At 44.6% G+C, this 16784-nt stretch overlaps 1 protein-coding gene and 1 pseudogene across 6 annotated transcripts in view; one reads left to right on the top strand and one right to left on the bottom strand.

Moving 5' to 3' along the window:
• Positions 1-6140, top strand: part of TCP11L1 (t-complex 11 like 1) — a 32996-nt gene extending 26856 nt beyond the window's left edge. For 2 of the 5 annotated variants that reach the window (XM_032283635.1, XM_032283636.1), the window contains exons 9-10: positions 429-601; positions 4005-5030. In XM_032283635.1, coding sequence (XP_032139526.1) covers positions 429-601; positions 4005-4207 — 376 coding nt within the window. In that variant the 3' untranslated portion in view covers positions 4208-5030. Of the gene's footprint in view, positions 1-428; positions 602-4004 lie in introns of all 5 variants that reach the window. The other 3 variants (XM_032283639.1, XM_032283637.1, XM_032283638.1) reach the window with 3 other exon arrangements.
• Positions 6141-6904: 764 nt separating this feature from the next.
• LOC116555154 lies at positions 6905-8025 on the bottom strand (annotated as a pseudogene). Its single transcript, XR_004270403.1, has one exon. The product of XR_004270403.1 is annotated as a phosphatidylinositol N-acetylglucosaminyltransferase subunit C-like (transcript).
• Positions 8026-16784: the final 8759 nt, after the last annotated feature.

Genomic DNA, 16784 nt, shown 5'->3' with positions numbered 1-16784 from the left:
CATGCTTCAAAAATCAAAAGGTACAAAAGGGCACCCAGTGAATAGTTTCTCTCTCCTTCTTGTCCCACAGCTACCAAATGTCTGCTTTCTTGTGTATCCCTCCAGAGGTATATGGAGATATTCTGAGATCATTCCAGGCTGATTTTATCACACAGAGGCTAGCAGGAAGTTGGGCTTTGGGTCATTGGTCCTGGTATACTCTGAGCCCTTGCCCTTCCCACTGTCTTTTCTAGCAGAGAGAGAGGAAGAAAGATCCCCGGTCAGGTATGCACAGCCTGAGAGGCAAGGTGGCAGGGAAAAGAGTCACAAATTGTCCCTTGAATACATAAATCCAGTTACTGATGCTGTCGTCCTCACCTGATGTGGGCGGCTGGAGCAGTTAGAGGTGTATTTTACTTACAACCCCTTTCTCCCCTCCTCCGCTCCAGCTCCTTCCATCTGAAGGATGTCCTCACTACCATCGGGGAGAAGGTATGCCTGGAGGTGAGCAGCTGCCTCTCCCTGTGTGGGTCCTCCCCCTTCACCACGGACAAGGAGACCGTGCTCAAGGGCCAGATCCAGGCTGTGGCCAGCCCCGACGACCCCATTCGCAGGATCATGGGTATGTTTGAGGGAAGGCAGGCAGCAGGGTTGTACCCTCTGAGGGGCTGGAGGACAGGCCCCTCTGAAGAAACCTGAGGGCTTAGCTGGGGTTAGGATGCTGATGGGCAAGGAGACAGTGTGATGAAGCATCACAGAGAGACCAGGGCCACCCAACAGACGGGCACTGGACCAGGCAGCCATCATTGTTCTAAGGGCTGTGATTTTGGAATCACTCACCTGGGTTCACAAGTGGTACCCCAGGGCTTACCGTGCAGCTTGGGCATGTGACTTGTCATTCGAGTTTCCTTATCTCTAAAAGTGGGAAATAAGAGCAGCAACCTTACAAGGTCACTGCAGGGACTCCCTGAGACGAGATGGTGAAGCACTTGCTATAGTGCCTGGCAACACATAGTAAGCCCTTAGTAAATAGGAGCAGTTACAAAAATAGCTGAATAGCAAAATGAAGATGTTATTTAAAAATACTATTAAAATATTATTAAATATTAGTATGTAATACTATCAACATATCAAATATAATAAAACTATTAAGATGGTAATAAGATATTGCTATTTAAAATGTATAATAAACTTGAAATATTAAAATATTTTTAATGCGGCCAGGCTCAGGGCCTCATGCCTGTGATCCCAGCACTTTGGGAGACCAAGGTGGGTGGATCACCTGAGGTCAGGAGTTCAAGACCAACCTGACTAACATGGTGAAAGCCCATCTCTACGAAAAATACAAAAATTAGCTGGGTGTGGTAGCTAATGCCTGTAAGTCCTAGCTACTTAAAAGGCTGAGGCAGGACAATCTCTTGAACCTAAGAGGCAGAGGTTGCGGTGAGCTGGGATCGTGCCATTGCACTCCAGACTGGGCAACAAAGCGAGACTCCATCTCAAAAAAAGAACATTAGCCCGGCGTGGCGGCATGCACCTGTAATCCCAGCTACTTGGGAGGCTGAGGCAGGAGAATCAGTTGAACCCAGGAGGCAGAGATTGCAGTGAGCTGAGATTGCACCATTGCACTCCATTTTGTAGAGACAGGGTTTTGCCATGTTGGCCAGGCTGATCTCAAACTCCTAGACTCAAGTGATCCACCTGCCTTGGCCTCCCAAAGTACTGGGATCACAGGCATGAACCACTGCACTCAGACAAGACTTATACCATTGGTAAGGAGGCAGGCAAGTGCCTGCAAGTAGACCTGTGGCCAGCAAGTTGCTTCTCATCCTGCTGTCTGGGTTGTTTTGTAACAGCCAGTCGTAGTCATGGGGATTACAAACCAGCCCTTACTGGGAGGATCACTTAAAACCAGGAGTTCAAGACTACTTGGGCAACATAGTGAGACCCCATCTCTACCAAAAATAAAAAATATATATATAAAATTAGCCAGGACAGTGACATGCATCTGTAGTCCTGGCTACTCAGGAGGCTGAGGCAGAAGGATCATGAGCCCAGGAGTTTGAGGCTGCAGTGAGCTATGACTGCACCACCACCGCACTCTAGCCTGGGTGACAGAGCAAGATCCTGTCTCTAAAAAAAAGAAAGAAAAGAAAAACCAGTCTTTGGGTAAGAACAATAAAAAGATTTCTACTTGGTGAGGCTACCAGCTCTGGGAACCTTAGAGAACCAAACTAACTTAAGAATAAGGGGAATAGGGCCAGGCATGGTGACTCACACCTATAATCCCAGCATTTTGGGAGGCCAAGGTGGGCAGATTAGCTGAGGTCAGGAGTGCAAGAACAGCCTGGCTAACATGGTGAAATCCCGTCTCTACTAAAAATACAAAAATTTGCTGGGCATGATGGTGTGTGCTTGTAATCCCAGTTACTCAGGAGGCTGAGGCAGGAGAATCACTTGAAACCAGGAGGTGGAGTGAGCCAAGATTGTGCCATTGCACTCCAACCTGGGAGACAAGAGGGAAACTCCATCTCAAAAACAGAAAAAAAAGAATAAGGGTGATAGGGTCAGGTGTGGTGGCTCACACCTATAATCCCAGCACTTTGGTAGGCCGAGGTGGGCAGATCACTTGAGGTCAGAAGTTCAAGACCAGCCTGGCCAACATGGTGAAACTCTGCCTCTACTAATAATACAAAAATTAGCTGAGCGGGGTGGTGCACCTCTGTAATCCCAGCTGCTCGGGAGGGTGAGGGAGGAGACTCACTTGAACACGGGAGGCGGAGGTTGCAGTGAGCTGAGACTGCACCACTGCATTCTAGCCTGGGTGACAGAGTGAAACTGTTTTGGAATAAATAAATAAATAAATAAATAAATAAGGGTGGCAGGTCTTATCTTGTCAGCATTTTTCTGTCTCTATTGTGAGGTTCAGGAGGGCATAAGTTATTTGCACCTGAGAGGATACCCCAGGCAGGAGGCAGGGCATGTAGTTTAAAAAAGTCCATTCCATATAAATGTCTCTATTGTTTTTGTGATAAAATCTGCAAGAAGTATAGCTTGATCAAATCTTTTTTCATGAGGGTACACAAGAGTGCAAAAGCATTTTGAAGGGGAATGGACTAGAAAAGCATCAACCTAAATTATTCCTCAGAGTAGGACAAGTTTACAAATGCTCCTGACTTCCTTGGCAGGCAGCAGAGAAGGAAGCATGTGCTGCTTTCATAGAGGCTTAGTAGGAAAAACGTCACCAGCTGCTGGTGCGTCTCTTTACTTTTTTGAACCTGGAATTCCTGCTTTATTTTTCTACCTTTTTACGTGATCATCAGCAATGGCTAACATTGGTCTCAGGATGTGTTGCTCCTCTAACAGCAGAGCATGTCTCCAGTCACTCGTGTCTTACTCACTCATGCATTCATTCTATTATTATTATTATTTTTGAAGACAGGCTTGCCCTGTTGCCCAGGCTAGAGTGCAATGGCGTGGTTTCGGCTCACTGCAACCTCCACCTCCTGGGTTCAAGTGATTCTCATGCCTCAGCTTCCCGAGTAGCTGGGACTACAGGTGTGTACCACCACACCTGGCTAATTTTTGCATTTTTAGTAGAGACAGGACTTCGTCACATTGGCCAGGCTGGTCTCAAACTCCTGACCTCAGCCTCCTAAAGTGCTGGGATTACAGGTGTGAGTCACTGTGCCCGGTCACTCACACCTTCATTCTTGCATTTCAAGTGTGTTTGAGCTTCTCCTGGGAGCTGGGTCTCATGCCAGGCACTGTGCTGAGTGCTGAGGAGACGTGGTGAACAAGATGAGCTGGCTCCTACCTTCATGAAACTACCATCTAAAGGGGAAAGAAAACGTAATAAATGGGATGAGTGTGCAGAAGTGCAAGGTGCTGTGGGAATCTGGTCTGGGAGTATTGATTGGGGACCACTTCCCCTAAGGTGATGGTTAAAGCTGAGGACTGAAGCACATTCGGGGGTTTGTAAGGTGAAGGACAAGAAACAACTAACCACTTTCTTTTCATCACAGAATCTCGAATCCTGACCTTCTTAGAAACCTACCTTGCCTCGGGTCATCAGAAGCCATTACCCACAGTCCCTGGGGGACTCAGTCCAGTTCAGAGAGAACTGGAGGAAGTTGCTATTAAATTTGCTCGCCTGGTCAACTATAACAAGATGGTCTTCTGTCCCTACTATGATGCAATCCTCAGTAAGATCCTCGTCCGATCCTAACGTGTATGCACCTACAGCAGCAGTATTACTCACTCGCCGCAGAATACCTGTTCTCAGCTCTAATGTTGCATTGGAAAATGGCTATATTGTACATGTCTATTTAACAGCACCGATTCCAAAGGGAAGAATATTATGTATCACTGTTGGAAAGATTCGTTGAAAAATGCACTGAATTCTATTTTGAGAGATTGTATTTATGAGTGCAAGTTTACAAATCAAAGAAGATTTTTGTTCTCGAGTTTTACAGGTAACGTTCAGCTGTGTCTCCACTCCTTTCCCATCATGTCATTCCAAGGAGGCTGGGACCTCTCTCTTCTGCAATCTGGGTAGTTCTTCTTTCAGATACCCCGTGCTGACAGCCATCCAAGCGTAAAAGAGACCAAGCCGTGACTTCACCTCTTGCCCTCCGTCAAACAGCCTTGCCCCCGACTCCTCCCTCCTGGTATTTTTTGTTAGAAGGGCTACATAACATCTTAGTGCCATTTTCTCCCCCTATTTATTGCATAGGGCTCCCAAGCCCTTTGTTCTAGAGGAGAATTATTTGTCTCCTTTTTTTTTTTAACTTTCTTTTTTATATTTAAATTTTTTTTTCTTTTAACCTTCCCCCAAAGAGACAGAGTTATTGGACTTTAAAAAGCTTGTTCTTTTATACAGAATTACTCCTGCGTCTGGATGACAGCAGTTACAACTTATGACATCTAGTGAAAGGAAATTCTTTGATTTTCAACCCTTGAAAGTCAGAGGAAATTTTTTGAAAAATAGTTTACTGTAATGTGAAGGAAATGTCTGAAATTCTTACTTAAACTTTTACTCTGAGAGAATACACAGATGTGTTGCTTAAATTAAATTCTGGGATTAGATTTAAGTGTTTTCAGATAAAATAGCTTGAGTTCACGAATCTCCTAGGTAAGGAAGTCATAGAGAATCTCTGGTGTTTGAGTATTATTTTTCAAGGAACTTCAGTGACCAGAATTCCTGACATGTCCTCTGACTGTGAGTGATTTGGGTCTCATAGATGATCTGTTCTGTTTGTTTGTTTGTTTGTTTGTTTTAAAGTGTACACGTGCATGTATGTATTTTAGACAGGGACATTATATTAGAAGCAGAGCCATGAAGTTGGAATGATCTCCAACCGCCAGAACAGCAAGGGGTCAGATTATATTACTGTACGAGTAATGCAGTAATAGCAGCACGTGAAGCCTTCTGGACGGGAAGCTAAGAGAAACTTAGAAGCTGGCCGGGTGTAGTGACTCATGCCTGTAATCCCAGCACTTTGGGAGGCCAAGGTGGGCAGATTACCTGAGGTCAGGAGTTTGAGACCAGCCAGGCCAACATGGTGAAACCCTGTCTCTACTAAAAATACAAAACTTAGCTGGGCATGGTGGTGCATGCCTGTAGTCCCAGCTACTTGAGAGGCTGAGACCAGAGAATCTCTTGAACCCAAGAGGCAGAGGCTGCAGTGAGCTGAGATCATGCCACTGCACTCCAGCCTGGGTGACAGAGTGAGGCTCTGTCTCAAAAAAAAAAGAAACTTGGAAACCATTTCAGAAAGACCCCAGGAAGACCAGCAGCCATCCCTGCACACCCAGGGGTAAGGACTACGTTTCACTACTAGCAGCTGTTTTCTCTGATCCCTCTTTGTAAGGAAATGCAGTGATTGTAGGTTTTCAAGAAAGACTTGAAGAAGCAGTTGGGTGGGTATTCCAATAGGACTGATGGGGAGAAAAGCAGATATTCCATGAAAAGGATATTGGTCCCGGTAGAGTCCGAATACATTCCGCTTTCAGGATTTTCGAGATTGCTGATGGTCCCAGGGTTTATACAAGGACTTGGATCTGGTGCTAGGAGCTCAGGTAGAAATTACATGTATACAGATCAGCACTGATGTTGGTTCTAATCTATGATGATGTGATAAATTAAAAAACAACAACAAACGGGGCTGGGCACTGTGGCTCACACCTATAATCCTAGCACTTTGGGATGCCAAGGTGGGAGGGTCACCTGAGCTAGGAGTTCAGGTCTAGCCTGGGTAACATAGTGAGATCACATCTTTACAAAAAGTACAAAAAAAATTAGCCTGGTTTGGTGACACACGGTTGTACTCACAGTTGTACTCCCAGCTACAAGCTGAGGCCGAAGCAAAAGGATTGCTTGTGCCCAGGAGTTTGAGGCTGCAGTGAGCTATGGTTGTGCCACTGTGCTCTAGCCTGGTTGACAGCCATAGCCTGTCTCTCCTCACCAAAAAAAGTAGAGCCAGATATATCTTTAGATCCCAGGCTGGAGACTGGAGAATCTGGGGTCACTGTAATCTGGCAGACTGGCCACATTTTGTGAGAGGACTTTTATTTATATTTATTTTTTGTTTGTTTGAATGTGTTATTTTTTGGGGGGGGGCGGTGGGATGGAGTTTTGATCTTGTTGCCCAGGCTGGAGTCCAGTGGCGCAATCTTAGCTTACTGCAACCCCCACCTCTTGGATTCAAGCGATTCTCCTGCCTCAGCCTCCCAAGTAGCTTGGATTACAGGCATGCACCACCATGCCCAGCTAATTTTGTATTTTTAATAGAGACTGGGTTTCTCCATGTTGGTCAGGCTGGTCTCAAACTCCCAACCATGGTGATCTGCCTGTCTCGGCCTCCCAAAGTGCTGGGACTATAGGCATGAGCCACTGTGCCCAGCCTGAATGTGTTATTTTTTAAAATAGAAACCATATCACTTCGTTTGTTATAGCGAATAATTCAAGAGGGCCCCAGAAAGTTCTTTCATCCACAGAATTACAGAAAGGATAAGCACCCTCACCACCCAAGCCTTTGGTTCATTCGTTTTATTTTGTTTTGATCTCTGTTCTCTTACCACACTGACATGCTGCATCCAGAATGGAACTCTGTCTCTAAGTTTTATACTAGTTAGGAGGCTAGTCTGTCAGAACATCCCTAATTTAGCTGAGGAACCTGGGAAAGTCTTCCTTGATTTTTGCTTCATCCCGAGTCCCGTAAATGTTTTCTTTAAAAAGCTGCAGGCAAATGATGTAGAATGGACAGAGACATGAGACAGAAATCAGCAGAAGGGCAAAGAGTACGGCTCCCACGGCACTAATAGACAGTAGCCTCCCAAGGCTAAACACAAAAAGCAGTGTGACCACCACATGGCTCCAGGGAGTACATGCCTTTAGTCTCTTCTATAACATGGGCCACAGGACAAAAACCTGGAGGCAAGTGTTACCATGATGAAGGCAGGGACTGGGGAAGGCGTGATGCCAGCAGCCAGAAGCAAAGGTGGCCATGTTCAAGGATAGCGTGCTGGACATAGTGGCAGTATTGGCACCATAGTCAAAAAAGATGAGGTGGCCCAACAGCATGAAGACGGACATGGCATAGATGGTGTCAGTGCTGAGAGACTCTGCCAGGTTCTTTAGCACTGGTGAAAAGCCATAAGTGAAAGTAATGAAGACTAGGGCACTCTCCAGGTCAGCCCACCAGGTCCACCCACTTTTCTTCCGCCCTTCATCTCCATCAGTGAAATCAAACAAAACACCCAATCAGTGAAGAAGATAGGCCAGTCCCAAAAAGCCAATGGGAGGCCAGAAGACCCTCATCCATGGAACACCAGATAACCAGAAAGTCACAAATGCTGCACAGCTGCTGGATCACCACACTGGACTCAAGTACCACAGTCCACCATTGGTATTTCCAAGCCTGGATGTTTTTCCGGAGCTCTTCCAGGAACCAGGTCTACTAAGTTGTCAGGAAAGGGCTGTTTCTCATATAAGACCTTCTGCCACTTTACCTCCTTGGCGTCAATTACAGGTTGGGGACACATTATCCTTTCAGACTCAGGCCAGTATAATCATCGCTTCACAGAAGTCCATGTGGTTCTTGTTCTTGATGAGGTTTTGAAATGAGACCTCCCTGGATGTTCCATGCCGTGGTTGATGTTCTACCGACCTTTCCTTGTTTTCAAAGGCAGCAATCCAGGCTAGACCTAAAACAGATGAGTTTGTCTCTGAGACAGGACAACACAGCCAAGTTCCTGCCAAGAGTTCCTGGGGATGCGTGGCTGGGGAATGGCAGCCACCTGCCTTTTTCCTTGTGAGGGTACTTTTAAAGGAGGAAATCACATCTTCTATAGTATGTTCAATGAGGTCACTTCTGGAATTGTTCTCTTGAGGTGGAGGTTGCTCTGTGGCCACTGTGCCTGGTGATTGTATGATCCTGGGTTCCTGGGCTGAGAAGCCTCAGCCTCAGAGTGTTTGGAGGCTTTTCCTCCCCCTGCAAGGCTGAAGGAGAGGAGCTTACCCCCAACTACACAGCAGCGATCACCACTTCCTACAGCCATTCTTCCTAAATCTCAAAAACTCTTCTTTTGTAAGAGTAGATTCTTTCAAGGTATTTTTCCTGTCCTGAGTTCTTACATTGCCAGAATTCCATTTGGACAGTTTGAAATCTTGATACATGAATAATTGGCTTCACAGACTCTCTTGGCCCCCCACTACCTCGATGTCCACTGGTGGAGTTCTGCAACTGGCAAAAGCCAAGAATGAAGGAAGCAAACTTCAGAACCGCAATATTCATATTGAATCATTTTGTTGTTGCTCTATGAAGATAAATAAGCTAATTTTCTTCCTGGAATCTCATAGGATTATTACTAAGGGCCAGGGAGATCCACTTTGTTCATTTAGTCACTCAGGAAGCATTACTAAGCATCCAGCTGCACTTTCCCCTACAGCTGTCCCTCCAAAACAAAACATCCTTTGGAGCGTGGTGTTCTTCAGAATAGAACGGATTCTATATGCTGCATTCAGTAACAGGTTGTGGAGACAAGTGTCTTTTCCAGGTGTATTTGGCAGTAGTACTTTACTACTTGTGGATAGAACTGAGAGTGAGGTCAGTATCACCAAGCCTCCTGGATTTCTTCAATAGTCTCATGAATGAGTGAATATTTAGAGCAGTAACTGCTACTTTGTTGGGTCTTGGTTGGGTGGATGGATTCTCAGTCCTGGTGTTTTTAAAAATTTCATTCTGCCGGGCGCGGTGGCTCAAGCCTGTAATCCCAGCACTTTGGGAGGCCGAGGCGGGTGGATCACGAGGTCAAGAGATCGAGACCATCCTGGTCAACACGGTGAAACCCCGTCTCTACTAAAAATTCAAAAAATTAGCTGGGCATGGTGGCGCGTGCCTGTAATCCCAGCTGCTCAGGAGGCTGAGGCAGGAGAATTGCCTGAACCCAGGAGGCAGAGGTTGCAGTGAGCCGAGATCGCGCCATTGCACTCCAGCCTGGGTAACAAGAGCGAAACTCCGTCTCAAAAAAAAAAAAAAAAAAAATTTCATTCTGGCTGGGCGCGGTGGCTCACACCTGTAATCCCAGCACTTTGGGAGGCCGAGGCAGGTGGATCACAAGGTCAGGAGTTCGATACCAGCCTGGCTAAGATGGCAAAACCCGGTCTCTACTAAAAATACAAAAATTAGCCAGGCACGGTGGTGGGTGCCTGTAATCCCAACTACTTGGGAGGCTGAGGCAGGAGAATCACTTGAACCTGGAAGGTGGAGTTTGCAGTGAGCTGGGATCACACCATTGCACTCCAGCATGGGTGACAGAGCAAGACTCCGTCTCAAATTCCCTCTGAAGCAAGCTATAATATGTGATTATTTATGTGATGATATGACTCCACCATAAATGTACTTCAGGTAAGAAGCACACTGACATGATATCTTACTGATCAAATGCAGTTGGTAGGTATATATGAACTTTTTCCTCTGTGAAGAAAAGCTATTAATAAGTTTGACTTAATAGGCCTAGAGTATGCACATACTGGCCAAGATTCTAAATGGATTATTCAGCAATTCTGTTTTCGTGGTGGTGCTTATTTTCATTTCTCCAAAGCCTTAAGATTCCTGGGAATAGAGGAAGTATTGCTGCCACCAACTTTGCTGTTGAGTTTCAAAGAGAATAGGTGTTTGCTGTTTGATTTTTGGTGACCTTTTGGTGAGCTCTGATTTATATGTGGAACATTGGTGTTTCTTTTCATTGTGAGGCCAGGTGGTAGAGTGGACAGACTGGGAGCTGTCAGGAAACCAGGGCTCGGATTGTCCCTCTGTAATGTACTAGCTGGGGCAAATCAGGGCCCATTCCCAACTCCTTTAAAATGAAAGGACTAGATATGGTCTTTAAGCTCCCTTCTGATTCTAACATTTGGCGGTAGCAGGATTGTGCACAAAGCTCCCAGTTTAGAGAAAGATCTGGGTTTGAGTCTTTTTTCCTCTATCGCCGCCTTACTGGCTGTACAACATTGGCCTCAGTATTTTCATTGTTAAATGGGAACACTCCTAATTCACACTGTTGCTGTGAGGATTACATTTGGTTAGAGTGTTTGAATGCTTTGTACATAGAAAAGGACTGTCCTTTTTGTTTTTAGCTACAAAGGTGAACATGTAACCCTCTATCCGTAGTCGCACATCTGCTGTGGTGTTAGGTTCCACTGTTAGCGCCCAACTTCCCTTCCGTCAAGCACATTCTACAGGCCGATAGGGAAGGTTTTCTTCCTGTCCTCTCTTCTGTACTAGAGCTGCAGTCTTACCTTTGCCCACTTCCTGACATCCACCTCCACCCCAGTGATTTCTCCCCATCTCCACCTCTGTATTATTTGAACTAAATGAATCCTTGAATGAACAAATGAATGGATGAATGAATGGTAATGGATAATGGGCTATGAAGTCATATTTAAAGGCACTGTCTCATTTAAAAACAATCTAAATAAATAACTACGATGATATTTGCAAGTGTGTATTTGTATTGGATTTTGCATTATATAATTATTTTAATCGAAAGACTTTTTGGTCATAGTATTCAAAGCAACTTCAAGGGGTAAGGAAGGGGATAACCTTTAAGCCCAGGTAAGCTCTATTTATTAAACTATCAAATGTTCACTGGTACTTTCAGAAATAGCCAGAGTTCTACAAAATATGTGTTAAAAGCCTAAACAGACATAATTCTACTTACAACTATCCTTCGTGTGGGTTTCTGTCACACCTGACTTACATTTATTGCATACTGAACCTAAGAACCAGAACTAAGCTCTAGGCCTGTGTTGATGGAGTGTCACTTTTCTTGACTTAAAAGTAACCTTAAGAAAGAGGGGCCAGGGAAGACACTGTGTCTCACGCCTGTAATCCCAGCACTTTGGGAGGCTGAGGCAGGTGGATCACAAGGTCAGGAGATTGAGACCAGTCTGGCCAACATGGTAAAACCCCATCTCTACTGAAAATACAAAAATTAGCCAGGCATGGTAGCACGCACCTGCAGTCCCAGCAACTCAGGAGGCTGAGGCAGGAGAATTGCTTGAATCTGGGAGGTGGAGGTTGCAGTGAGCTGAGATCACACTGTTGCACTTCAGCCTCGGTGATAGAACGAGACTCTGTCTCAAAAAAACACAAAAAAGGGGCTGGGAGTAGTGGCTCACGCCTGTAACCTCAGCACTTTGGGAGGCCGAGGCAGGTGGATCATTTGAGGCCAGAAGTTCTAGACAACATGGCTAAACATTGTCTCTACTAAAAGTACAAAAATTAGCCAGGCATGGTGGCATACGCCTCTGCTCCCACCTCAGACTGCTGAGGGAGGAGAATGGCTTGACCCCAGGAGGCAGTTGCACTGAGCCAAGATTTCGCCACTGCAATCCAGCCTGGGTGACAAAGTGAGACCCTGTCAAAAAAAAAAAAAGAAGGGCTGCGCATGAGCTAATCCCAACACTTTGGGAGGCTGAGGTGAGAGGACTGCTTGAGCCCAGGAAGTCAAGACTAGCCTATACAACACAGGGATATCCTGTCTCTACAGAAAATTTTAAAAATTAGCTGGGCATGGTGGATGGCGATGCATACCTATGCTTCCAGCTACTTGGGAGGCTGAGGTGGGAGGATCATGCTGTGATCGTGTCTCAAAACAAACAAAAAGACATCTGAAAATTTTTGTTTTGTTTTGTTTCTGAGATGGAGCCTCACTCTTGTTTCCCAAGCTGGAATGCAGTGGCACAATCTCAGCTCCCAAGCTCAAGCACTTCTGCCTCAGCCTCCCTGAGTAGCTGGGATTATAGGCATGCACCACCATGCCCGGGTAATTTTTGTATTTTTAGTAGAGACAGGATTTCACCATGTTGCCCAGGCTGATCTTGAATTCCTGACCTCAGGTGATTTGCTCACCTTGGCCTCCCAAAATGCTGGGATTATAGATATGAGCCACTATGCTGGGCTGAAATTTTTATTCAGTAACATAAGTTCACTTGCTCGTTGTCACAAAGAACTGCCAACTTTAATGAAGTTTGTCTTAGGAATTTTTTTAAAAAAGCAGAATGTGTGAATATGATGACTATAATAAAATTGAACTTGATATTTATTTATTAACTGTAGGCCAGTACAGGGTTATAAACTTATCAAATAAATTAATAATTATTGACCAAGGTCAATATATTAACAAAAATGGTGTTTTTTTAAAAATTCTTTTTCATTGGTACAATTTGGTTGTTCAGAGAGTTTACTAGCAGTGTCTGTAACCTTTTCCTTTACTAGGTGTGGCCACATAGATGCAACCTCTTTTCCCCTTTTTTTTTTTTTTTTTGAGACAGAGTCTCGCTGTGTCGCTGGGTTGGAGTGCAATGGTGCGATCTCAGCTCACTGCAACCTCTGCCTCCTGGGTTCCAGCAATTCTCTTGCCTCAACCTCCTGAGTAGCTGGGATTACAGGCGTCCGCCACCATGCCCAGCCAATTTTTTTTGCATTTTTAGTAGAGACAGGGTTTCACCATGTTGGCCAGGCTGGTTTCGAACTCCTGATCTCATGATTCACCTGCCTCGGCCTCCCAAAATGCTGGGATATGGCGAGTATCACATTGAGGTCACCACCTGTGGAGGTGTGTCCTGCACACCCTGACTCAACGACGGATGAGTGAATACACTCTCACACCTAGCACATTGATTTTGAGTGAGCTAGGGTTGGTCGTCAACAGCTTTCAGAGGGCAATTGCAGCTAACTGACTACCACTCACTGCTTCTCATGACATTTATTCAGTATAGATTTAATAACAGAGGTTCTAAGTCAGCATACTTGTGGATAATTAACATGGTTAAAAGAGTGGTTTTACGAATGACAAAAGTTTACATGCGCAAACAGAGACAAAGGAATGTGGTGTAAACAGACTTAACTGGGGAAGCTTTATTGTCCCTATCTTTTACCCTTTGACTTAAAATTCTAACGTAATGAACTGGCTGCCTTCAGGTAGATCCATTAAAACCCTTTGGCCTGGCCGGGCGCGGTGGCTCAAGCCTGTAATCCCAGCACTGTGGGAGGCCGAGGCGGGTGGATCACGAGGTCAAGAGATCGAGACCATCCTGGTCAACATGGTGAAACCCCGTCTCTACTAAAACTACAAAAAATTAGCTGGGCATGGTGGCGCGTGCCTGTAATCCCAGCGACTCAGGAGGCTGGGGCAGGAGAATTGCCTGAACCCGGGAGGCGGAGGTTGTGGTGAGCCGAGATCGCGCCATTGCACTCCAGCCTGGGTAACAAGAGCGAAACTCCGTCTCAAAAAAAAAAAAAAAAAAAAAAACCCTTTGACCTTCTAAAAAGTTTGAGATTATAATCTTCTAACTTTCCCTAATATTTTGCCAGCCACCCCAAGTGAATCCCAACACTGGGGTTATCGGCGTGAGCCACCGCACCTAGCCACAACCTCTTGTTTGAATTTTAGTGGTAAAGGCCAGAGTTTGATTAATTTTTGTTTAGGAAGGACACATGTATAGTCCTTGAAACTTTTGTGTAGTTCTGGAATCTTGAGGAGATGCTGCCATTGCGTTTATAAACAGGAAAAATATGGATATCTTTTGGCAATTTCTCTGGGTCCAGCAATACTGATCTGAGTCCTTCGAAGTATAGGCCTGACTGTACCATGAGTCTGCACATTAGATTCCCAAAGGTAAGTTCAGATTCTAACATCATGCTGCTTGTTGAACTGTTTAACAAAAGGAATTATCAAATATTCAGGTAGAATCACCTTAAAAACTAAAAATTCATACATATCTATAGCAATTAGAACATTAGAAAATGTTTTCTTCTACTGAGAAACAATCCTTGTTATGCCCAAAGAGCTGATCATTTCTAGGCAAAAAAAAATCTTATAAATAAATGCAATAGGAACAATTATCATATACATAGTAACCTTAACAATGAGGCTGGGCATGGTGGCTCACGCCTGTAATCCCAGCACTTTGGGAGACTGAGGCGGGTGGATCACGAGGTTAAGAGATTGAGACCATCCTGGTCAACATGGTGAAACCCCGTCTCTACTAAAAATACAAAAATTAGCTGGGCATGGTGGCACGTGCCTGTAATCCCAGCTACTCGGGAGGCTGAGACAGAAGAATTGCCTGAACCCAGGAGGCAGAGGTTGCGGTGAGCCTAGATTGAGCCATTGCACTCCAGCCTGGGTAACAAGAGCGAAACTCCATCTCAAAAAAAAAACAAACCAATGATCGATAACAGTTTGAATCTGTGTCCCCACTAAATCTCATGTCAAACCGTAATCCCCAGTGTTGGAGGTGGGGCTTGGTGGGAGGTGATTGGCAGAGTCCCTATGAATGGTTTAGCACCATCCCCTTGGTTTTATTCTTATGGCAGTAAGTTCTCATGAAATCTGGTTATTTAAAAGTGTGTGGCACCTGCCCCCTCCTCTTCATCCTGCTCTGGCCATGTAAGATGTTCCTCTTCCCCTTCACCTTCTGCCATGATTATGCATTTCCTGAGGCTTCCCCAGAAGCAACTGCCACTATTCTATCTGTACAGCCTATAGAACCATGAGCCAATTAAGCCTCTTTTCTTTATAAATTACCCAGCCACAGTTATTTCTTTACAGCAATGCGGAAATGGACTAATAAAGTGATTAAAGGCTGGGAATACAGACTTGCACTACCACACTCATCTAAATTTTTTGGTATTTTTAGTAGAGATGGGGTTTCACTATGTTGGCCAGGCTGGTCTTGAACTCCTGGCCTCAAGTAATCTGCCCACCTTTGCCTTTCAAAGTCCTGGGATTTACAGGCATGAGCCACCACCCCTGGCCTACTTGTGTCTTAAGTTTTTTTGGGGTGGAGAGACAGTTTCACTCTTATTGCCCAGGCTGGAATGGAGTGCAATGGCACAATCTTGGTTCACTGCAACCTCCACCTCCTGGGTTCAAGCAATTCTCCTGCCTCAGCCTCCCAAGTAGCTGGGATTATAGGCATGTGCCACCATGCCGAGCTAATGTAACGATGGGGTTTCTCCATATTGGTCAGGCTGGTCTCGAACTCCTGACCTCAGGTCTCAAAGTGCTGGGATTACAGGCATGAGACACTGTGCCCAGCCAGTTTTTTTTTTGAGGTGGAGTCTTGCTTTGTTACCAGGCTCTGGAGTGTAGTGGCGTGATCTCAGCTCACTGCAACCTCCACCTCCCGGGTTTAACCTATTCTCCTGCCTCAGCCTCCCGAGTAGCTGGGACTACAGGCATGCGCCACCACCCCCAGCTAATTTTTGTTATACCATGTTGGTCAGGATGGTCTCAATCTCTTGACCTTGTGATCCACCTGCTTTGGCCTCCCAAAGTGCTGGGAAAATGATTAAGATAATCTCTTTTTACAAGTAAGACTTTTATGGGACATTTGCAGCTGATTTCAAATGTCAGATTATTTAATCACATCTGAATTCAAATTCTAAACTGTCTAAATTGTTTCTAATATGTAAGATCATTTCTTTATAAACATAGTACTCTTCCTCCCCTCCTTTTTGTTTCCATCCTGCTTTTTAGTTTTTAACTAGTAATGAGAAGAGGAAGTAATGTTACCAAAGAGCAAAGTCTAGTTCTCTGGACTTAATTTGCATGACAAATTTTTGTTCACTGTAATTAGAATTTAGTTAAATAGATGTCATTTTCCTTAATGCTATTTACGTTTAGCTCATGGGAATAAATGTTCTTGAGCACTGGGCACCTTTGAAAATATACAAGTTGAGTATCCCTAATCTGAAAATCTGACATCCGAAGTGTTTCAAAATCTAAAACTTTTTGGGTGCCAACATGATGCACAAAGAAAATGCTCAGTGGAGTTTTTTGGAGTTTGGACTTTTGGATTAGGGATGGTAAACTGGTAAGTATGATGCAAATATTCTGAAATCGAAACAAATCCAAAATCCTGAATACTTCTGGTCCCAAGTACTTCAGATAAGGGATACTGTATGTGAGAACAAGACAGCAGGTGGTTAAAGGAATTTCCACACTTAGGTTGCTTTCAAGAGAGAGAAAAGATAACAGGATCTTAATCTGTCTCAGACTTACTGGGGGGCAAATGTATTCATATTTGAGGATTTTTAAAATGTTTAATTTGCCTCTTAAAAATGTTTTTAGTTAGTACAAAAAAAAAAAACCCAGGAAAGAGTGTGTGATGTAGCCTACATTTAGTAAATACAAGATGACTTTTCCTTGTACTGACATTTATTTTTAAATGGTATTGAACAAATAACATAAGTAGTTATTATAAATAAAATCTGAAAGATGCACAGGAAGCA

Source organism: Sapajus apella, unplaced genomic scaffold (assembly GCF_009761245.1).
Source record: "Sapajus apella isolate SASKATOON/1434 unplaced genomic scaffold, GSC_monkey_1.0 scaffold14, whole genome shotgun sequence".
NCBI lineage: Eukaryota > Metazoa > Chordata > Mammalia > Primates > Cebidae > Sapajus > Sapajus apella.
Note: the sequence above shows the minus strand (reverse complement) of the source record. Positions and strands in the feature narration are given on the sequence as shown.